Raw genomic sequence first — 25,605 nt, 5'->3', positions numbered from 1 at the left:
AGTCTTCCATCTTGATCACAATCGTGCTCATGATCAAGGGAGTGCGACCACCTAGCCTGACATAATGGTCATCATAGCTCCCAATAATCAACAACCACCTTGCAAGGACATCCTAGCTCATGTCTCATGAATTTTATTCATCAATCTTAACTAATATAAATCTTATAAAGATAATATTAGAATCCTCTCTGGTTTCACTGTTAATACAAGTGTAAAAGAAATTTTCTAGCTCAAGGCACTAGCCAATACCAACTTTGGTATTTGTGACCCCTTTGTGGGGATGCACCTACCCTGCCCCGTTGGGTTTCTACCTTGTAATATAGTTCAAGGATCACAAGACATTCCAATCTTCCTACTCCGTTAGACACACTTTATATGTTATACATAGTGAATAGAAAAGAAGCATTATAGAACACAATTTCATAGAAGGAAGAAAAATCTTAGCCAGTTCAATATCAAAATCTTAACCACTAGTTAATAAAGAATAACAAGTAGTGTAATGAATTGTTCCGAGTTATTTATTTACAAGTTGTAAAGAATGTAGTGGAATGGAAAATATTACTTAGGCAACCCTTCAATATTTTCTACTAATATGTCTGTGCATGTACATATGAAATTAAGAGCATTGTTGAATACAAAGTTTCCTTTTCTCTTGCCTCCATTTTGACAAATCGGTGTCAAATCAGTGTCACTTTGAATCTCCTTTCCTGTGTATATGTTTTGACAAATCAATGTGAAATCAAAGTCACTTTGAATTTCCTTTCCTGCGAGGGATCACATCCACAGTTGATTAGTAAAATATAATCTACTATATATTATGTTCAAGAAACTGACTGCAATCTACAGTGGAAACGAGACATCAATTCTTATTCTAAATTTGAATATCTCAGGACAAAATAAGAGATAAAAATGCATATGGCCTTAGTAGCTAGAAAACAATCACTCCATCATTACAAGACCACCTAGATTTCGGCACTTAATCTAAATAATGGCACTAGTTGTAGTGCTTATTTGCATTAACACCATGGAAAAGCAACAACAATGTTTCAAAGTACACTTACTAGAAAAGTTGTAACGTTATGAGAATATTTAATGATAGCATCTGAACCTCATAGCTATGGTGGGGAAACTAGGGAACCCAAATATTGGAAGATATCTCATATCAAATCTGAGAAAAAAATAAAAAAGGGAAAAAAACAAAATCTATAAATCAAGCAATGAATTGTTTACAAATCAAATACAATTCCTTTAACTAACAGTTAAATTGTGGTGATATATTTAAATATTTAGTAAGAGGGTAACTTCAAACCATGGAATATTACCTTTGTCATTACTGTCATCCCTTAGTGACTGAGATTACAAATCAATACTTATGGAAATATTGTAAGAAATTCTGTGAAATAGTAAAGGGTAACCTCTATTTTCAAGCAACAAAATCAAGACATTGTTACATCAAGAGCCATATTGATACATAATCAATGAATCAAGTCCTTGTATGGCACAAGCTTGTTTCACAACCTCTATTTTCTCAATAACACAATCAAGACATTGTATGTGGTTATTGCCAAAAGGAAACTGTGTTCCAATTTGGAAGAGGATCTTATCAAAAGACATGGATTTATTCAAAGCTACAAAGCCTAATGGGTTACTGAAAAATAAGTTGGAATATGGGATCATGATACTTAAATTGAAAAAATATGCTTTCCTTTTAGAAACATTACAGTTATACAATGTTTTTTGAAAGCATTAGAATTTGAAATTGGGCCTTTCTATCAAGACAAATTTTCATTAACAAAATATACTTTCCTACCTAAAACGTTGTAGATATCCAAGAAAAACTTGAAAAGCATAAGAGAACTTAGCATAATGTACTTTCTTTCCTTCCTTAACATTCTTAAAGAGTTGAGGTTCCCCAAGTAATGATGTAACTTTTGAAGGAAATGACAGTTAGTAATAGTCCAATTCACAACTGAAGATGTGTCACAAATATGAGGGGGCATCTCCTCCAAATCACAAAAGTGCTCTAGGTTAAAATCTAGCATTATTGGAAGCTTAATGCTCGACTCATTGTTATTGAACCTATACATTTTTCCATTCTTCACTAAAAGATTAAAGATAGCTTCTCTAAGTTCTACATGACTTTACTATGCTCTTGAAGTGGGGGCACATGCAGGCTCTCCAAGTGAATAGTCTTAAACTAAGTGAAGATAAGGCTGATAGATCATTCAGTGTGGATCTATTTAACCCATAATTGAATACTGTGTCTCTCTTGAACCCATAATTGAATACTATTAGGACTTTCAAATTTTTCATGGAACTCAAAAATGTTGGAAGAAAGTATTTTCTTCCAAAAAGAGTAAAACTAAAGCCTCTGCTTGAGGACAATTGATGTCACACCACTAACACTTCTCCATGGAATCTATATAGGTAAACCACAAATGCAGAATTCCATTAGAATATTGTGTTTATTGAATACACAAATGAAACCATTGCATTTCTTTAAAATATCTTTTGAAATCAAAATTACTGAAATTACATATCGATAACCTAGTGGGTGTAGGATAAAATTCACCCGTGTCATTCACAGAAAGCATGATAAAAAACCTAATACTATATACAAAACCAAGAAAAATTCAAATTCATCACTTCTAGGGACCTCGTAACCACCCTGCCAATAAACAAGTATGTTCCTGTTTTCAGTTACAAAATTACGCAAATTACAATCTATTTACTCCAGCATATGTTGGAAAGTTATAGAAGGATGACTAGTACAATCAATCCATTCCTTTTAAACCTAGATTTGTTTCAGTTTAAAACAGAAGTATACAAATATACTTGTCCAATGTCTATGCTTTAGCCATTCATCTTAAGATGTTTTTACAATATAATTTCCTAAGTCTATTTAATATCTTCATTATCATAAAAACCAACCTATATCCATCTTAACTCCACATCTACCACTCTTAGGGGGATCAAATCTATTTATCCCTCTGAGCACTTGGTAGACCTAGAATTAAGATGGATCTAAGATGATAGAATTTCCCCTTTAAATAGTCTATGCTCACATGAATACCATGGTATTACCATGGGTCAATACCATGGGTTATCATAAACCTGGAGCTTAAAAATTACTATTAGTAATTTATAAAAATTAATAAAATTAATAGTTGAATTTTATTTTATTTTTTATTTTAACCAAGCTAAAATGTTTAACATACATTAAATTACAACATCCATTTTTACTCTTGATCCACCAAGCCTTGAGAGGGATCAAATATTTTTTCACTCTATTCTAGTTTGCATATCACAATATTTGATACCTCTCGAGGGTTAGTAGATCCAGAGTAAAGATGGATCTATGCTTGTTTAATTCCCCCATTTAAATAGGGATCAAATATTTTTTCACTCTATGCTAGTTTGCATATCACGATATTTGATACCTCTCAAGGGTTAGTAGATCCAGAGTAAAGATGGATCTATGCTTGTTTAATTCCCCCATTAAAATAGGTTACATTCCAGGTGAATACCATGGGTCAATATCATGTGCCATTTTGGTGAATACCATGTGCCATTTTTATTTTTATTAATACTAATATTAGGGTTAATAATGTTTTTTTGCATGGTATTAATAACAATCTAGTCCATGGTATTTGTCCCATAGTATTTTTCCCATTGGTTTCACCTAAATATAACACATTTTTTTAGTGTTCGTAAATATAAGGTGACTTATGGAGTAAATATAAAAAAAATGTTTTATTTGTTTACTATACCTCTCGTTTATTTATATTTTTATTAATTTACCATACCTCTTTTACAAATATGGTATTTGGCCCATAGGATTCACTTAAATAAAACCTCTTTCTTGAGCTTTCATAAATATAAAGAGGGTTATGGACTAAATATAAAAGGAGGTTTTATTTATTTACCATACGTCCAATTTATTTATATTTTTATTTGTTTACCATACCTTTTGAATAAGTATAAAAAGACGTTTTATTTATTTACCATACCTCCACTTTACTTATATTTTTATTTGTTTACACCCTTGCATGTATATAAGGTGATTTATGGAGTAAATATAAAAAATATTTTATTTATTTACCATACCTCTCATTTATTTATATTTTTATTAATTTACTTTACCTCTTTTATAAATATGGTATTTGGCCCATAGGATTCACTTAAATAAAACCTATTTTTGAAAATGGGTGAATGGAAGGTTGTAACTCCTAGTTTCAAGGGCTAAATTTACCCTTTTTACCCTATCCCTTAAAATAAGGTGGGCTATTTGAGGTGATTTGTAAAAATGTGCTATGATACAAAATATTCACCCACTAAAAATTTAAAACCCCTTAATTTCGCCAAAGGGCGAACGTTCGCCCCTAAAATTTTCTATGTATTGTGGTGTATATGTTGTGCATATTTTATATTCATTGATTGTACCTATGGTGTTATGTGCATATTGCATATGCCGGGTATAGATGGTGTTATGTACATGTTGGATATGCGGTGTTTTGTAAATATCGTAATGTATGCATGATGGATATCCGACATTGTGTGCATATGGTGTTGTGCGCATGTTGGATATGCAGTGCTATGTACATATGATTCTATGTACATGCTATATATGCAGTGTTATGTATATATGGTGTTGTGTTCATGTTGTACAAGTGGTACTATGTGCATATGGTGTGTGCATGATTGTATATGTGGTGTTGGGTACATGTTGTACATGTGGTGTTGTGTGCAGGTGGTGTTGTGTACATGTCGTGCATGTGATGTTGTGTATATGTCGTTCATGTGGTACTATGTACATGTGGTATTGTGTACACATTCTACACATGGTGGGGTGTACATGTGACGTTGTGTATGCATTGTGTAGGTCATTCCATGTACATGTGATGTTGTGTACATGTTGTGCAGGTGGTGCGGTGTATAGGTGGTACTATGTACATGTTGTACATATGGTACTAGTCTACATGTGGTTTTGTTTCCATGTCATATATGTTATGTTGTGGGAATGTAGTACTATGTATGTGCATTGTGTAGTCCTAGTATCATGACGTGCATTCGTTGTGTTGTACTCTGTGTACGTATTTGTCTTGTGTTGTACACTGGGTGTAGGTGTATGTATTGTGTTGTGTTGTACACTAGGTGTATGTGTATGTGTGGTATGTCAGGTGTAGGTGCATGTATTGAATGGTGTTGTATGTCGTGTGTGGTTGTATGTGTGTGATTTACACCATGTGTATGTGCACATGGTTGAGGAGAAGGCACTGGGTGTTTTTTGGGTGTGGCAACCAATCGAGAGTGCATATAGAATAAGGACAAAGGTAGAAGCTATAGATTGATTAAAGGATAAGTATCAATATTTTATTTCAGTTTTATTATACATGTGATTTATGATTTTTGTCTATGATGTTTACATGTGATCTATGATTTTGGTTTATGATGATTACATGTGATCCATGAGTCTAGTTTATGATGGTTACATGTGATTTGATTTTGATCTATGATGGTTGTGCTTTGAGCTAGCCTGATGTGATATGTTTATACATGATGATTTGGTCAAAGATGCTAGTTTGACTTGTTGTGACAGGAAGCGAACACAATCGCAATTGTGCCTTCTTGACGGGCCACCAATGAGGTATGATTTGAAGTTATTTTAATTAATTTTGAATCTAATGGAAATTATGTGCTTGGTACAAGAAAGCATGAAATGCCTAGTTGGGTGGTCGAAATTGATGGCAAGAATTAGCAGCAATAGAAAAAGGAATTGGAACAGTCATTAATATGTTTGTAAAGAATTTAGGAGCAGGGCCATTGTGGGACACTAGTACCTAATAGTGTCCATTTATTTCCATGAGCATGTTATGACTGGTATGATGGTTTTAAGGCAGGGATATGCCTTGGTTTTTGGACCTTCTAATGCAAGGAAATCTCGCCGAGGGATGGAATACCCCGGATGTGGGTGTCAATGGAACTTGGAAGGTCTGTGACTAGGGGTGACCAGATTTCCTGAGGGACTGTGTAGCAGCGAATGGAAGGTTGGGGATATATCTGTTTTAGTCATTAGCATTTCCAAATGGAATCAAATGCACATTGGGAGTGTGCCCTAGAACAATAAGTCAGTAATTGTTCACTGAGAGCATAAGTGGTGTAGGATTGTAGCATTTGACATTGGATGTAGTTTGACTTTGGCAGTAGATTCTAGACTTCCTGGGAAGGAGGTGAATCCTAGTATTAATTTGAGGGTGGAGGTGTGAGCCTCTAGATTCCCTTGTTGTAGATGCAGATAACATGTCCTTTAATTTGTTGGTTGAGAAAATATACATATGTGTATATGTGTATATCATTGTAAATGATGTATCGAGATGGATTTATAAAGAACCAAAGACAATATGGTTATTTGTTGGTTGTAGCAATTGTGCATGAGTATATGTGGTTATTATTGTAGATACCATAATGAGTTATGTTATAAACCTTCAATAAATAGTATGTTTGTCATGTTTCAACGATGGTCATTAGAAATACTACACTGAGTTGTGTTATAAATCTCCATGGGCAGTATGTTTTGTTTTTAGTGATCTTGCTAGTTATAAGTGTCACTGAACACAGAGTATGGTGTTCCCCCAAGGGGAGGGTTCTGTAACAACCCTAGTTAAAAATCCATGTAAATATAAAAATATAAGACCATGTTCATGGGATATGTATTCCAAGATGAATGGTGGGAAAAAAAATCCTAGTGGGGTGTCACTTTGGTTTATTATGGCTAAGGAAATTAGCAAAGGCAATGGCAAAGGCCACAATGTCTTGGGATGTTGATCTTGGTTTTGAGCTTTGGAATTGCCAGATGGATTTCGCAATCCAGGGTGGAGGTGGTCTAAAGGTTCATTCCCAAAGGCCTAGGAATCCCTTTTCTAGTTTTGGCAGGATACACAGTAAATCCAATTTTGGTTCGCTTTTGTGACTGGAGCATCGATTTCATTGTGATCATAGATTGGGGAGGGTGGAGGTGACTTAACATCTAGATTCTCTTGGTTTTTTTTGGATTGGTTTATCCATGAGATCCCACATTCATGCTTGGGATATGGCACAAGGGTGATTGGCTGAAAGAAATATTTGGTTCAGCTATGTCTACGGTCGAGTTTGCCTATGTTTAATAAAAGCTAACTTCTCTTGCTTTTGTACTTGTTTATATGTGTATTTAATGGTTGTTATCTCACTGTAATTTCCATGGTTTTATGTTGGTTATAAGCATGGTTAATTAACTGGTTGATGTCATAGTTATTTCATGTAATTACTTGCAATTGTTAAAATTACTGATGAAAGACCTAATTGATGTCATAACAGTTCAAAGGAGAAAGTGGTGATCCTTCTTGTCATGTTTCATAAGAGTTTTTAGTGATTCATGCTTTATCATGTATCCTGTACCTATAGATTGCATTGATGCCAAGCATTTGACATAATGTTAGTCCCGGTTGGGGATCTTTAGACCTAGTCCAGGAGTTAGTTTTTGGTTTATTAGTCTTGTCATCATGTGTTTATTGGATCCTAGAAGTCACAACAAGTTCCGAGTAGTGGCTAGAATTTTGGGCTTGAAAAGTGCCTTAAATGTCATAGACTCTCACACACGTCTGTTGGAAATAGTCCCTCGACACGGGAATAGAGGCTTGTGGTAGTATCCAAAGCTCTCTAGATGTTGGTATGCCCATAACATGGGAGAGTTCAAAGGTTTAATAGCTTAAAAACTCAGTGGGACCTAGGGGCATGGTACTTGTGTGGCTGGGAAGGCTCCTGACAGTGTTGTTGCTAGTATGGAAGGTATGTTTGATGGGTTTCCATCGATTCAACTTCCTTAAGGATGCCTAGGATGTTGAATCATAACATAGTAGCATCTCATCACATGTTTACCCCTTTTGGTCAGTTACTTGGATATAGATGGGAGTAGGGTTTTACAGAGTGTTATCAAAGCTGGTTGTGCTCTCTTTGGGTCATATCTGATACCACAAAGTGGATTCAGAACATGGTTCACCACTCAGACTTGATGGGCGATGTGTTGGTCATGCATTCATGTCAGTTGCATATGTGTTTCTTATGTTTTTATTCCATGTGCGTGTTTCATTTACATCGTATTGATCATGGCTGTAGTGATGTCACAAGGTGAAGTTTGAGGGCGTTGTTGTGGGATGTGTTATCATGAGTGTATGGCTTTATATGCGTTTTTTATGCATGCATGGTAGGTCAGACATGCATTGTGAGGTCATTGTATGCAATTGGGTCATCATGATGTTGTTGGTTGGTATGATGTTGATGTGTTGGCTGAGATAGAGCAGGAGATGTAGATCAATAAAGTGAAGTTGCAGCATTGGACCTCGAGTAAAAATCATATTTTCATACATTTTTAGGTGTTGGGCATGCAGGTATGTTAGTTAATGGATTGTTATATGAATTAGGGTTATATACATTAGGTTTATATACATGTCTATTGATGTTATGGTTACATATATGATAGATGCTAGTTGATTAGTGTAGTCATGTTCACATGTGTCAGATAGTCACGAGTGGTAGTAACCTTTGGTTGTATTCATTGCTCTTATTGTTTTATGTTAGATAACTTGATGATTAACATTACTACATTAAGATCTTGATGTTATATGTATCATGCTAAATTGGATTGGCCTATGAAAATGGTTAGGTTATGACATTTAGGTATGAGTCAAATTATTTATGACTATGTGTTGTACTAATCTAGGCTGATTGTACATATGTGATTGCTATGCATAAATGACAAATGTTTATGACTTTATGATGTGAACATGTTAGGTAGTGACTGTTATGGATAGCATGAACTTATTTATTTTTGAGTTGATGTATTGTGAAGTTAAATCGTGCTAATCTAACTTGATTGTGTAGACAAGATATCCACCCCTGAGATACATTAAGGTATGAGCTTGCTTATGTTGTCTACCTTGTGCTTGAATGTTTGATTATGTCATAAATTTGGTGTTTGAGTGTTGGTGTCTATTATGTCATCTATCTGTTGTTGAATGTTTGATTAATCACATGATATGAGTATGTGTTCAATTGATATTGTTTTAATATTATTGTACTAACACATATGTGTTGAGATAGCTGACATGTGCTTGAGTGTAGTAGGTGAGTTGTAGCATTATGTATAATGAATATGAGTTGACTATGAATTATGACATGATTGCTAGTCTTGGTAAAGGTTGATTTCAAATTGATAGATATGATTGTATTGATATTTGGAACATGTATTTGGCATGTGTAAATAGTGCAGGTAACATGCTTGGTATTAGCATGACAAGGTAATAATTGATGTGTTTATATAACTAAAAGTTGGGTGATGTGACAGTGCATAGTAACAATCAATTGCAACAACGAAAAGGTCAAAGAAAGGAATTGGGCAAGAATTATTTTGGCTATTTTTGGAAACCCTAATTTCAAATGAATGAGTGCTTTACACATAGGAAGTCTTCTTAACCTTAATCTTGTTTGACATTAGGTGGATATGTGCTAGATTCATGAACTTGTATTTGATGGGTATATTAGCTAGTCTCTAGTTATAGGTGGATTTGTCAAGGGAATTGGAGTCCCTTGAGAGATGGTGTGGACGTGTTTAGTTGTAAGTAACGTGCTTGGCACAAAAAGGTAAGGTAACCAGTGTATTTTTATGTTTATTTAAGAACTGACAGTTATGTGTTGATGGCAGTATGATGCAAGGGATTGCATGGAAAAGAAAATTCCATGGAATCTTGAAGAAGGCTTAGCTTGAACTTTCCATTGGAAGCATTAGGAACCATGGGGATTGAGTCATGTTGTCTATTGTTAGTCTTGTGATTTTGGTATTTTGGTGATTTTTTGTGCGTTATTGTAGTTTTGTTTGTGTCTTGTGCATGGCCATACCACTTTGGTTGTGGTGTCATATTGTTGTTGGTTTGCCATGCTTTTCTTCTTGTTTGTTTCTTGTCTTTCCTTTTATATTTGGGGTTTGGGGAATTGGTTGGGAAAGAGGAAAGTTAATGGAGTCCAGGGAGAGTTGTGCAGTACCCAATAGGTGATGTAAGGCCTGGTTGAAGCTCAATGCATGTATAAGGGTAGCTAAAGGAAAGTGTATAACAACTAGTTGAATTGGTTGGGTCCATTGGTGTAAATGGATGATTGTGGGATAGTCATGAGAAAAGTACTCAGGAAAGGTAAAGTAAATATATTTGAGGTGCCAAATGCCTTAGCTACATTGGGAATTGTTGTTCTCGATGTTATACATGCATTACACAGATAATGGAAGTTCTCTTAACCTTGACCTTATGATACTTGGTAATTATGTTGTGATCATGATTGTGTCGATGTATATATATGTATACATGTATGTCTGTAAGTATGTCATTTTCTGATGAGATCATGATTGTTTTGTGATAATGTTAGATATCTATATGTATGTATGTATGCATTGTATGTATCTATGTCACTATTTGATAGGGTCATCAGGAATCGTTCTTGCGGAGGAATGTTTTCTTATGAAGGTGAATGACATGAAGATATTCCTAGTTCATGAGGAATCAAGTGGGAAGAGTAGCCTGAAAGATCTCTGGGGTTACTATCATGTGGATATGAATTCATATTATGTGATTATACTATGTATATGTTTATGTTATGGACAGGCTAACGTTGAGAGATACATCAATGAAATGAAAAAATCGTGATGCGTAGCTTGCTAGGATAAGCATGGATGACAGAGAGACACTAGAAGCAAGGTTGCTTGGTAGAGACAGTGTGGTTTTGGATGTGTGTTCCTATTGTTGTGCGTATATTTTATATGTTTTACATGTTGCATCTGTGATATTGTGCACATCTGGTGTTTTGTATATGTATTGTGTGTGCATGTTGTTATGCAATGTTATGTACAGGGTGGTACAAATAGTGTTGTCTAAATATTGGATATGCAATGTTCGGCATAGATGGTTCTATGTACATGTTGGATATGAAATGTTGTGTGCATGTTGGATATGTAGTGTTGTGTACAGAGGATTCTATGTACATGTTGGATATGCCGTTCTATGTACATGTGGTGTTGCATGCATGTTGTACATATGGTGTTGTGTGCATGATTATACAAGTGGCACTGTGAGCATGTGGTGTTGTGTACATGTTGTACACATGGTTTTGTGTGCATGATTGTACAAGTGGCACTATGATCATGTGGTGATGTGTAGATGTTGTAGATATGGTGTTGTGTGTAGGTAGCGTCATGTACATGTCGTGCATATGGTACTGTGTACATGTGATGTCGTGTACATGTCGTGAATGTGGTGTTTTATATGTCTAGCGCTGTGTACACATTGTACATGTGGCATTGTGTACATGTTTTATAGGTGGTGTCGGGTACATGTGATGTTGTATACACATCATTTAATTGGTGCTGTGAATAGGTGGTATTGTGTACATGTTGTACATATGGTACTAGTGTACATGCAGTATTATGTACATGTCGTACATGTTGTGTTGTGTACATGTGGTATTATGTATGTGCATGGTGTATTCGTGGTATCATGACATGTGTATTCATTGCATTATACTATGTGTCATTATATGTATACTAATGTATATCGGGTGTAGGTGTATGTATTGTGTTGTTGTGTACACCAAATGTTGGTGTATGTATTGTGTTGTGTTGTACACTGGTTGTAGGTGTATGCATTGTATGTCAAGCATACGTGCATGGAGTTGTATGTCATGTGTGGTTATATATGTGTGATGCACACTATGTGTATGTGTACATGGTTGAGGAGAAGGCACTAGTTGTTTGTTGGGTGTGGCAATCGATGTGGAGTGTGTACGGAATAAGGACAAAGGTAGAAGCTAAGGACTGATTGAGGGATAAGTAGCAGTGTGTCATTCAGTTTTATTATGCATGTGATCTATGATTCTGGTTTATGATGGTTACGTTTGATCTATGATTTGGTTTATGATAGTTATATGTGATTTATGATTTTGATCTACGATGATTGTGTTTTTAGCTAACTTGATGTGATATGTTTATACATGATAATTTGGTCAAAGATGCTAGTTTGACTTGTTGTGACAGGAAGTGAGAAAATTTGCAAGTGTACCTTGTTGACGAGCTACCAATGAGGTTTAATTTGAATTTATTTGAATTTATTTTAAATCTAATGGAAGTTATGTGCTTGGTGCAAGAAGAATGTAAATGCTGAGTTGGGTGCTTGAAATCGACTACAAGCATTAGCAGCAATTATAAAAGGAATTGGAACATGCAACAGTATGTTGGTAAAGCACTTCAAGAGTAGGGCCATTGTGGGACACTGGTACCCAATAGTGTCCATTGATTTCCATGAGCATGCTATGACTGGTATGATGGTTTGAGGTAGGTATATGCCTTGGTTGTTTGACTTTCCAATGTGAGGAAGCCTTGCCAAGGGATGGATCACCCAAGATACGGGATGCCAGGGAACTTGGACAGTGAGTGACTGCATGGAAGGGGTTATTGGATTGCCCGAGGGACAGTTGTAAGAAATAAAGGAAGTCCAAGGATATATTTGTTTTGGTCATTAGCATTGCTAGATGGAATCAAATTCACATTGGGAATGCACCCTAGAACAATGAGACAGTAACTGTTCACTGAAAGGACAAGTGGCGTAGGATTATAGCATTGGACATTGGATGTAGTTTGATTGTGGCAGTGGATTCTGGACTTCCTAGGAAGGAGGTAAATCATGGTATTAATTTGAGGGTGGCAGTGTGAGCCTCTGGATTCCCTTGTTGCAGATGTAGGCATCATATCCTTTTATTTGCTGCTTTAGCAAATGTGCATATGTATATATGTGGTTATTGTAAATATCGTAATGAGGTATGTTATAAAGCTCCAGTAAGTAGTATGGTTGTTATTAGTCATGTTTTCATGATTTTTTTTCTTTTGAGTAGGTCTTTCATTATAAATATTGCAATGAGCTAAGTTATAAAGCTCCATGGGAAATGTTTTTTATTTTAAGTGGTTTTTCTGAGGTATATGTGTGGTTGAACACTAAGGATGGTGTGCCCCAAGGGGGAGGGTTCTGTAATAGCTCTGGTGAAAATTCCATGTAATAAAAGTCAATAAAGGAAAAATAAGACCACGGTTAAAGGAAACTTATTCCAAGCTGAATGATTGGGCATAGATATCCTAGTGGGCATCGCTGGATGTGTTTATGGCTGAAGGAAATTGGCAAAGGAAAAGGAAAAGGCATTTTTGGCACACTTATTTATGAAAATAAAAGAAAATAGGAGAAAAAGGAGGTGAAAGGTCAGAGGTTGTAGGTGAGGAGGAAAATGAAGCAAAATGATGGAAATTGAAGAAAATAGGGGCCTCATTGATAAAATGTATTATGAGGATCAGTTCGCAAGCTTGGTCAGTGCAATCTTGGTCAGTTTAGTTTTGGAGCTCTCTCATCATTCTCTCTCTCTCACTCTTCGAAACTTAGAGTTTTCTTGGAGCACTCTAGCTTTGGAGAAAGGAAGGAAAAGAAAGAAAAGGAAGGAGAAGGAATGGAAAGGAAAGTAAGGATCAAGAAAGGAAGAGCAAGATCAAGCGGTTTCAGAAGGAATACATGTAGGTAACATATTGCATGTCTAATTTCCTAGCTAGTTTTGACATGCATGGATTTGCATGTTAGTGTATGGTTCTCTTGTTGTCAGTGGCATGGTTTTGCCTGGTTAAGAAAATGGTTTTTAGCCTAGCATTACCTTTTTCCAAATTCCATGGTGTGTTGGGATGTTCATATCAATTTTAATCTTTGGAATTTCTGGATGGATTTCAGAATCAGGGGTGGAGTTGGTCTCAAGGTCCATTTCCAAAGGCCTAGGAATCCCTTGACTGATTTTAGTGGGATACATGGTAAAGCCTAAGGGATGTGTCTCAATTTAGGACCTAGTGATTTGGGATTGGATTGTGGTAAAGCCTGAGAGACAAGGGGATGCAAATTTCCTCAAGAACAATGATGGATTCTAGATTGCATTCCAAATTCGATTCAGTTTTGTGATCAGAGCAACATTTTTGGTGTGATCACGGATTGGTGAGGGTGGAGGTGGTTTAACCTCTGTATTCCATTACTTGCTTTTAGAATGGTTTATCCATGAGATTCCACATTCATGCTTGGAATATGGCACGAGGGTGACTGGCTGAAAGAAAGATTTGTTTCATCCATGTCTATGGTTGGGTGGTATGTGGAAGTCACGAACCTAGTCAAATTTTCCTATTTTAAATAAAATATAAGTTCTCTTAATTTTTCACATGTTTATATGTGGATTTAATGATTTTTATCTCACTGTTATTCCAATGGTTTTATGTTGGTTATAAGCATGGTTAATTGACTGGTTCATGTCATGGTTATTTCATGTAATTATTAAAATGATGGATGCAAGACCAATTGATGTCATAATAGTTCAAACGAGAAGGTGGTTGATGAGCCCCAGTGTTGCAGCAAGGATGCTGCAACTCCTAGGGTGAAAAAATTTACATTATCAACCCAGGGTTCGTACAAACTTGGAGGTGACAGTGTTATATGCACAACAAATGCAACCTTCCACTCTGGTCACTTGTCAATTGCGGTGATAGACCACTAGGATTTTTCAAACCAGTCTCTTATTGACTAGAAGGAGATTGACTACTGATAGTGAATGTAAAGCTATCTTTGATGTAGAAATTAAATGCTTGCCTATTTTGAGGAAATGGAAGTGTTGAATCGAAAATGCTATGGAATGACATGAAATTACCTAGCTAAGAATTAACACATTACTTTGCAAAAGAGACCAAATTTAACCTTGCATTCTATCATCTATCTATCTAGACTAAGTAAACATGGAAATTATCCTAACATTTCTATTATTGATGTATGCATGCACTAGCTAAATATTGCAGAAAAAAGTCTTTTGTTTTTCAATTTAAAAATGTAAATGCTAAGCTAAACAATCTGATCTTTTTTAGGGGAGGAAGGTATGGGAAAACTAGTCCAAAATGGAATTGAGGGTTATGGAGGTCAATTTGAATGCCTACCCTAGGCTCTGATAATCATTTATGCCCAAAACAATCTAAAACAAGATGCTATAGGGTTTCCTATAGTTTCTACAAGATTTCTCGTAGTTACTACAAGATATCCTGGTTTACTACAGGAAACTTAGCTGAAAGTTGTAGGAAGGTAGGGAAGGTGAAAGAAAGTGCTAGGAAGATGTATGATGGTGGAATAAGGTATGGGGAAGGTGCACAATGCCCAAGGATCAACCCAACTCTTAAAGATGGTTGGAGTTTCTCAAGGTGGTTGTCCACGGTGGCTACAAAATAGAAATATAAATTACTGGTTGGTAGGATTGGGTGAGAGGTGGACAAGTGTTAAAATTTGAAACTAGGGCCAAACTCCATGCGGGTCAGCTTATTTATGGAAACTGATATTTTTATTGGATCCCTCTCATCCAGATGTGTAGGACTGATCTAAAGATCGTCTGATTTCGATAAGTATTCATGGAGTTATGAATTTATTTGTATTATAAGACATATTGTCAAGTCGGCCAGCATCCTATGTAGGCTCAGAAGCCCAATAGTCATGACTATTCATCATATACGTTTTAGTATAAATATAGAGGACTTGAAATAATTTGGAATACATATCCTCTTCATGTGTTCTCCTCCTCTCCATGTCTTGGGTTTTTGGAGAAGGAGGGACACCAAGAATATGTGCTGGATGATGCCCTAAACATAGTAATGAAGGCCTTATACGCAGCCCTAGCTTATACACTGTAGTGGAGCCTAGCCACAGTAAGGGAAGGAATTTATATGCCGTAATGGAGAAATCAAGCCGCAGTAAGGGAAGGAATTTATATGCCATCAAGCCGTAGTAAGGGAAGGAATAAATGCAGTCTCCATAGGCAATGGAGGAATATTTGCAGGTCATGAAGATCCACAGGAAAATGAAGACAAAGACATCTTCACACAGTCATAGGAGACATACCAATGCATTCATGAAGACTAATCCAACAACGAAGTCTCTACACGCTGTTATGAATACACAAGTCATACACAACAATGGAGACCCTATACGTAGTCACTCTATATGCAGTCATACATAGTTCATGGAGACTCTTATGCACAGGTCGTAGAGACACTTAGACACTGGAATTTTGTCCACTATAATGATCACACAGTCATGGGAATGAAGCTGTAGGCAAGGTTGTAAAAGCCGCAGTCATAATAATGAAGCTACAGGCAAGGTTGTCAAAGCCGCAGTCATAGTAGTGGAGCCGTAGTCCTAGTAATGGAGCCACAACAAAGACATGAAACAATAGTCAAGCAAATCAAATAGAGTCACAGTCAAGTTCATATTACTGTCTTGCTATGACTCAATGATGAGATAAGGATTCGATGAGGAAATCCTTGGCACATGTATCATCAACATATTCCTATGGCAAGAGGACCTACGAAATCCTACAACAGCATGATAGATGAGATCATGGGCAACACGATGAACATGGGCAGCATGATGCATGATGATATGAGCATGGGTAGCATGATGATGAATGAGATCATGAGCATGGGCAACTTGATGATGAATAAGACCATGGAAGATGCAAAATGATGAGCAACATGAAGATGAGAGCAGCTCAGTCGTCAAGGTTCAACACATGTGATAGTATAGCATGGTGTCACATGGTTATGTGCAGCAAATGGAAGACATGAAGCACTAAGATAGGTGAAGGAATCACCTTAGAGAATCAATTGAAGCAATATGTCTTCAACTGATCTCATGCGATATCAAAAGTCAAGTATGGACTTCTATTGTAAATGTACTATCCCTCTCACTTTCTTTGTTGAAATTTGAAGAACATAAAAGAATAATTGATCAAGGGTTTCCCCACATTGGTGTTTGTCCCTGGTTGGCACCACATCTTGTGTCCTCTTGTCCTGGCTTGTCTTTTGCGATTTATATTTATGTTCTATCTACAGTTTACTTTAATGCTAATGTGATTGCTAATCTGGAAAAGACATTGAGCTAACTATGAAAATTGAAATAAATTTCTCTAGCATAGAACATACCTAAAATTCAACATGGTACCAGAGTTGAGGTGAAGGCAATGCCCAAGCAATAGTGAAAGAGCAATTACTGAAGATAGTCGGGACATGACAAAAGGATCAATGGGTTCCTCATCCCTCTTCAAATTCACTAAGGATGAAGTCAAAGTAGAGAATATTATCAGAATGGCACAACGGAAATTTCTGATGGCCTACCTAAAGATCACTTCATTGAGAAGTCTGGATCTAAGGGTGGAAGGAAAGGTAGATGCCTTGGTTCAGCCCTTATGCGAAGGAGTGTCCGAATGGCAGAAATGAAGATCATCAAGGACACGGCCGAATCTTCAGAGAAAGCAAGGAACCCCAGGTATGAAGAATCAAATGTTGTTTCTTATAAGATAAAGAAGCATTATCTTATATTGGCCCTCTCCTTGAGATCCTTTGGGAATCTAGCTTATTGATTGTAGTGCTTTAAGGCACTTCATCAGATAGATGGGTACACTCTCTAATTTGGTGGTTATGGAAACAATCATGGGATTATACTTGCAGCCAATGCCACCTATCCCAGAAAGGATGTTGGGAATGTTATACCTCAACTAAATGGGGGTAACTCAATTCATTTACAAAATATATTTTATGTACCTGATCGCTAGAAGAACCTGGTGTCCATCTTAGCAATGGAAGTCAAACGTTACAGGGTGGCACTCATCGATGGAAAGGGATGCCTAGATTCAAAAAGAGCATGAAGGTACATGTCCGAAATGTACAGAAGGAAAATTTTATGAGGGGGGCCGTTCCCCTCATGTAGCAAGTCCACAAGTTTGGAACAACCCAAGGAGTTTAAGATTCATGATCGGGAATCTCATGTATACAGGTGGAAGAAAGCCCTCTATGGCTTGAAGAAAAACAGCTCGAGCATAGTATGAGAGGATTGATAGCTGTTTGATGAAGTTGAGTTTCACTAGGAGTGAAATCGATCCAAACCATTACTCGAAGGTTGTGGATGATAGACCTCTCATACCAGCACCTATGTCTGACAGGTGTAGACCCTCTCATTTGTAGGAGACAAAGGGAGTTGGATTCCGAATGTGGAAAGATAAATTGCAAGCCTATTACTACCTTGAAGATCTTAACTTTCAGAAGTTATATGGTAGTGATGTCAGACCAGATTTGGGAAATGCCTATGAGTTTCATAAACTCATTCGCGTTGATGTTCTTGTTGAACCTCCGTCCAGACATATGTTTTGTAGTTAGTATGGTGAGCTGATATTTGGTTGAGCTTCACTATACTGGTGCCTAGAATCTTCTGAGATATCTTCAGGGCACAATCTCTCATGCATTGAGATACACTACCTGAAATATTTTAAATGCTGAGTGGGCAGGCAGTGTGGAGGATCACTAGAACACTTCTCAGTGCTGGTTCTCCTTAGGATCTCCTTCGATATCCTGGCTAACTAGGAAGCAGAAGTTAGTGACTTTGGGCACTGCCGAGGCAGAGTATATTGCTACTAGCATGGCTACCTGAAAGGCAGTCTGGTTAGGAAAGCTCTTCAATGATCTGTTTGGATACCACTATGTAGCAGGATGATTAGTTCTCCTGTGAGGCTTGGATGATGTGTTCTCCATGACGATTATGTAGCACGATGATTAGCTCTCCCGTGAGGCCTGGATGATGTGTTCTCCATGGCGATTATGTAGTAGGATGATAAGTTCTCTTGTGAGGACATGATTGATTAGTTCTCCTGTCAAGGCATCCCACCCATGTAGTCTGGGACTCATGGGAAGTACGTCTCATCTGATCAATGAGTAGAGAAATGAGGATAGGGACCATAGTAGTACTGATGGACGCATCGTTGTATCTACCGTACTCCCTATGCTAGGATGACCTTCATTGATCTGGGATCAATGGTACTAGTCTCGGACCAGTTGTATGAGTTGTACCTACTATGATGCTGACTTCGGGTCGGTTGAGACTGGTCTGGGGCTAGTGGTACATACTATGAGACTGACTTTAGGTCAGTGGAGGACTGGTCTAGGACCAGTGTGTTATGAAACCAGCTCAAGAAAAGATAGAAAAGATAGATCAATGCCTTAGAATTTAGCCTCTTCGAGGGGGCAACCTCCTTTACATTACATAAATGAAAAATTCTTGGACGATTCAAATGTCAAAACCTCCTTTCTATATATAGGAGTCTAAGGAGTCACAATATAGCCCAACCGACCTAACAATAACAATATAAAGCCACAAAAATAACAATAGAGGAATTCTAATGGACACAGTAATAACAATATGGGGATAATAGGGGCACAACAATATTAATAAGGGATGCAACTACAATAGTAATGGGGTAATCACTAGTATTATGGGGACCCAACATGCCCCTCTCCTTCAAAAAAGTGTTGTCCTCAATGCTTGAGTAGTTCTGGATGCTTCTGTATAAAATTCTCATCCTTCCATGTGGAATCTTCAGCGGATAAGTTCTTCCACTTGATAAGATACTCTGAAATTGATCGATTTCATAGCTATCGAGTTCTTGTTTCTGTGACTACTTCCGGTTCCAATATAATTTTTCCTTCCTCGTCAAGTTCTGGAAATATTGTTTGAACTGGGAGCTTGTCGCCTATAAATTTATTTAAACATGAAACATGGAAAACTGGGTGCAATCGAAGGAAGCTCCAATTTGTATGCCATAGTCCAATCTTTTGCAACACCTTGTACGGACCATAATACTTTGTTGATAATTTATTATCCTTCTTAGCTTGCTTGAGAGACATTTTCTTATATGGTTGTAGCCGTAGGAATACCCAATCACCTACATCAAAACTTCTTTCGCTGTGATGTTGATCTACCTGTTGTTTCATTCTATTTTGTGCCAACACGAGGTTATCCTTTAAGAGTTGGAGGACTTGTTGTTGATGTTCGATGTGATGTTCCACTGCTTGAACCTTAGAATTTTCTCTTAAATATGATGTGATGGATGGTGGCTGATATCCATAAAGTGCCATAAATGGGGTCATTTTTTTTGTTGTATGGAAGGAAGTGTTATACCACCATTCAGCCAGAGGAAACCATTTGACCCATTTTGTCTGTTTATCAGATACAAAGCAATGAAGATATCCTTCCAAACATTTGTTTACTATCTCAGTTTTCCCATCAGATTGAGGATGATAAGATGAGCTATGAGCTAACTGAGTACCAAGACAAGAAAATAATTCTGTCCAAAAATTTCCAGTGAAAATGGGATCTCTATCACTTACAATAATCTTTGGGTTTCCATGTAGCTTTTGAATTGTTTCCATAAATGCAATAGAAAATGTATTGGCTTTAAATGGATGTGATAACGCACAAAAGTGTGCATACTTGGTAAGTCTGTCAAATACCACCATGATGACACTCTTTCCCTTAGACTTGGATAAACCTATGATAAAATCCATTGAAACCTCCTCCCAATGTTGGCTTGGAATGGATAAAGGTTGTAATAGACCCAGTGTCTTAATTGTTTCAACTTTATTTTGTCGGCAAATGTTAGGCCCCTATACTACTAGTGTAACCCCTTATTGTTATTAGTATAACCCACTTATTATATTGATGTACCCATGTAGTGCCCATATTGTTACTATTGTGCCCCATAGAAGCCCACTATTGTTATTATTGTGCCCTTACATTATTATTGTTATGCCGGCTCTGATTATGTTATGACCCCTTAGACTCCTATATATAGAAAGGAGGTCTTTTCATTTGTATCATCCAAGAATTGTTCATTTATGTAATGTAAAGGAGGTTTCCCCTCGAAGAGGCTAAATTCTAAGGCGTTGATCTATCTTTTCTATCTTTTCTTGAGCTGGTTTCATAACATTTGGTATCGGAGCTTTGGATTCTAGGGTTTCGCTGCTCCAAACAGGTCAACGTGGCATTTGCGCTATAACTTTATTTTTGTGACATTTCAGAAGTCGCAAAAAAAACCCATATGATAAGCAATCGCGCTGAACCTTGGGTCCGAATTTCAGAGCTTTTTGCGCGATATTTTCGGAGATATGATCTGAGGAAGTTGGTCTTTTTGCAGACTCCTGAATTAAACTCAAAACAGGTGACTTGGGGAAAATCGTAATAAATTTCTTTCTGAGCATCGGATTGAAATTTCGTAAGAAGGTACAGAAAGAGGACAGACTGTGGTTTTCTTTTATATATCTTTCAGAGTCAAAGGTTGAAATAGTGACACGTGGCACTTCATACAAGTTCGCTCTACGGAACTAGTCTATAATCAGGTCACTGCGGAAAATTGTGCATAACTCTTTTTTGGAGAATCCAATTTGGATCAGACTAGTGGCATTGGAAAGAGGACATAGAAGGCTACTACAGGTCACAATTTCAGAACTGGATGATTCGAAATTACAGAGATACATCAGATTCAATATCAGGCTTCTACAAAGTAAAAAAAGGTGTGTAGTTTTTTTTTTTTTTTTTTCGCATAAGCTTGGTTTGAAGGAATTGAAAGGGCATAGTAAAGCATTATTATCGGTAATTGATTCCCCGAGGAAAGAAAATGCAAACACCTAGTAAGGAACCTGAAAGCTCTAGCATGACTCATGAAGAAGAGGAAGAAATGCTACATGATATATCAAAATTACAAGAACAAGTGCAACAAATGTCACGCTCACAAAAGCTAACAGATGCTAAGATAAATGGCGTGGAATCTAAGATAAAGGGCATGGAAGCTAAGATGGATGATCTGAAGGCAGATTTGAGGATAGATTTGAAGACAGACATGGCAGATTTGAAGACAGATTTGACAAATTTTCTACAAGAAATACTTACTAATGGTGAAAAGGTTGTAAAGGAAACTCATGATGTGAACAAAAGAAATGTTAATCATGATTCCATAGACTCTAATGTTGGATCGAAGACCCACCATATTCAAAAAATCGATATGAGGAAGTTTGATGGCAAGGATCCCGCCACATGGATATTACAGATGGAGCAGTTCTTCAATCTCAATAATGTGCAAAACACACAAAAGGTACGTATGGCAACTTTATATTTGGAATCAAATCAGTTTGTATGGTATCAATGGCTTTGCTCTTGTAAACAATTTATCACTTGGGCAATTTTTACGGAAGAATTGATAGCACATTATGAGGATACAAGAAGCAACACTTTTTTTAGCCAATTGATAAGTCTCAAACAAAAGGGTTCAATAATGGAGCACATTGAGGAGTTCCAAAAATTGAACATAAGGGTAAAAGATATTCCAGAGGAGCATAGGATTGATGTGTTTATAGGGTCTTTAAAGGATAATATCCAACATGATGTTTGACTTTGGGAACCTGATTCATTAGAGAAGGCATTCAAGTTAGCAAGAAAAATGGAAAGCAAAATTATGGCAACCAGGAAGCATACCACTCACAACTATAAAGACGGAAGTGCAGTTGCCCCTAGTCTTCCACAACCTATAAGGTTGACACCACAAAAATTGGAAGAAAAAAGAGCAAAATGGCTTTGTTACAATTATGATAGTAAATGCACTAAAGGTCATAAGTGTGCTGAGAAGAAATTATTTTACATAGAATTTGAAGAGGAGGAAGAAAAGGATCAAGAAACAACAAAAGAAGAAGATATACGCCAGGACCCCACCCTAGAGAAAGAAGAAATTAATCAGACCATATCTTGTAAAGCATTGGCAAGAATTACCACTCCTCAAACTCTTAAGATAGAAGGACATATCAAGAAGAAAAAGGTGCAAGAAGTGAAAGATCACATCGAGAAAGAAGAAATGAATCCAACCATATCTTGTAATTCATTGTTCGAAATTACCACTCCTCAAACTATCAAGATAGAAGGACATACAAAGAAGAAAAATGTTCAAGAAGTGGACCTTGTAGGCTATGCCCTCCCACATGCAATCTACAGAGTGGACCTTGTAGGTAGAGACTTAACTAATGCAATATCAAATATCCTGACTGAGAGAGGTTACTCCTTCACTACAACAGCAGAACGAGAAATAGTTCGAGACATAAAGGAAAAATTGGGATATGATGCAATGGATTATGAAAAGGAGTTGGAACTGGAAAAGACCTCTACTGCATTAGAAAATACTTATGAGCTTCCAGATGGCCAAGTGATTACAATTGGCTCTGAAAGATTTAGGTGTCCAGAGATTTTATTCCAGCCTGCTCACATTGGGATGGAAGCTCTGGGGGTGCATGAAACTACTTACAGCTCTATCATGAAATGTGATGTGGATATCCGAAAGGACTTGTATGGTAACATAGTTTTGAGCAGGGGATCCACTATGTTTCCAGACATGGCTGATCGTATGAACAAAGAGATCACAGCACTTGCTCCAAGTAGCATGAGGATCAAGGTGGTTGCTCCTCCAGAGAGAAAATATAGTGTCTGGATTGGAGGCTCCATCTTGGCTTCTCTCAGCACATTCCAACAGGTAGTCCTGCCCACCACATTCTTGAAATAGAAATATGAACTCAACCATATTTCAACACTTGAACTATAACCTATAGCTTAAATATTTGGAATAATGGATCATGAGACTCCAGAAAATAGGCTTTATTTAATTGCCAATTATTTTCATTAGTATCCTTCATGCTTATAAAAAGTATGTTATTGTTTTGAGATCTGAAAACACCTCCTAGGTATTGTTTCTGATAGGGGAAGAAATTTACAACCACACATTTTTAAGTTCCTTAAGAAACATACTTGAGGAGCTGCATCACAAAGCACAGACTTCCTTAGACTCTTGTGTTAGGTCTGACCTATAGTTTTTCCACCAATTATCACCAAGGACTTGCACTGTGCCTCGTCTCCTTGAAACTCCCTTTTCAAAAAGAAAGCTCCCGAAGGGTCTTATCTAAGCAGAGCTCTGGTCTTAGAAGAACTATACCAGGTTGGTGTTAAAGGGTCTTTCCTGAGCTTTCCAAAAATAAACTTCCCTTTGCCAAAAGAAAGGTCCTGAAAGGTCCTATGTAAGTAGAACTTCAGGTCCTGAAAGGTTTTATATAGGTAGAGCTTCAATCATAGAAGCTCAGCCGTTAGTAGAGCTCTGGTCCTAAAAGGCCAGCCTGCTAAGTCATGTCCCAAAAAGACCTTACCAGGTCTTACTTGAGCATGGCAAAGAGTTAGTCCTAAATGGTCTGAGCTAGAATGTTCGATTGAGAACAACTTGATGTATCCAACTATGGTATAACTTGATTGACATAAAAAATGTAAGAGGGTAGTCCAGACTCCAAACTGATAATAGAATCTATGTGAATGGATTGATGCTAGTCATGAAGCAATGCCTTTGGCTACAAGTATTCTTTGATTTTATTAATTTAGACAGTGGAACTAGTCTAATAGAAAAAATGAAACCCTAACCTTCGAAATTTCATTCTAATACCAGTTGGACCCAACTCTACTCGAAGATATCTCTGGCTAAGGAACTATACCTTTTGTTGTTTATATTAACCGATACTAAGGTTCTAACATCAAATAACATCATTCTGATTATTTCATATTTGGTTCATTGATTCATCAAATACAAGCTTGTTTGTGACTAATTTCATTGTTGGTTTGTTCAGATGTGGGTAACACGAGTAGAATATGACGAATGTGGCCCATCAATTGTTCACAGGAAATGCTTTTAGTCCATCCTGTAGTTTCCAGTGGAGAGTTCATTGTTTCCTGAATCTTGTTGAGTAGTAATTATTGTCGAGTAGTAGTTATTTTGTGATAAAATGGTTTGCTGGCTCCAGGTTTGTAAAAGTATGGTTGAGGATATTGATTTCGGATTAACTACATACAGCTTAGAGACAACTAGATTTCTACAATATGTATGTTTTTGGTTGATTATTATGGTTTGGCAATTATGTAGGAAGGAAAATGGGTTGTCTATTTGTTATTTCTTTTGAGATGCTTGTAACTATTACTTATATTGAACGAATAATATAATGTTCTTTTTGTCTCCTAAAATGTGCTTGGCTGTATGAATTGGTCACTCCATATTAACTTACAGAATTTCAATTCTCATTCTTGGTTGTTTGAATTGGTTACATGTATATTAACTTACAAAATTTCAATTTTCATGAAACAAGTTTTCTTGCCAATACAAAGGCACAATATATGTTGAATTGGTTACATATATATTAACTTACAAAATTTCAATTTTCATGAAACAAGTTTTCTTGCCAATACAAAGGCATAATCAATGTTACTTGGGAGCGGAAGTGACATTTTCAGAAGCTCTCGGTTTGGGAGCGAATCCCAGAGCAATTTTTTAAAAATATATATATTTTTTAATTTTTGATACATATATGTCAACAAAAACATGGAGAATGATGAATTAGATATAAAAAACATAAAAAAACATAGATTTATCATTGAACCATATCACATCAATCATCTAGAAGTTATAATCTTCATCAACCATGTCCACAAGTTAGTAACATACATATTACAACTGCAATATATTGAGTCTCATGAATCATGATTCATCAAATTCAATCTTAAAGTTTCAACTTCAAGCTTTCAAAATTGA

The 25,605-nt window shown here is 36.7% G+C and overlaps 1 protein-coding gene across 1 annotated transcript in view; it reads left to right on the top strand.

Annotated features, from left to right (window-relative positions):
* The window catches only part of LOC149252877 (actin-100-like), a 64,053-nt gene extending 39,338 nt beyond the window's left edge, over window positions 1-24,715 (top strand). Inside the window, exons 3-4 of the mRNA XM_089454299.1 lie at window positions 22,909-23,517; window positions 24,650-24,715. Coding sequence (XP_089310425.1) covers window positions 22,909-23,517; window positions 24,650-24,715 — 675 coding nt within the window. The remainder of the gene's footprint in view (window positions 1-22,908; window positions 23,518-24,649) is intronic.
* The last annotated feature ends 890 nt before the right edge of the window (window positions 24,716-25,605 follow it).

The sequence above is a fragment of the Pinus tabuliformis genome, chromosome 7 (genome assembly GCF_031772625.1).
Source record: "Pinus tabuliformis cultivar Carrire ecotype Pingquan chromosome 7, CPIR1, whole genome shotgun sequence".
Classification (NCBI taxonomy): domain Eukaryota; kingdom Viridiplantae; phylum Streptophyta; class Pinopsida; order Pinales; family Pinaceae; genus Pinus; species Pinus tabuliformis.
This window is presented reverse-complemented; position numbering and strand designations above follow the sequence as displayed.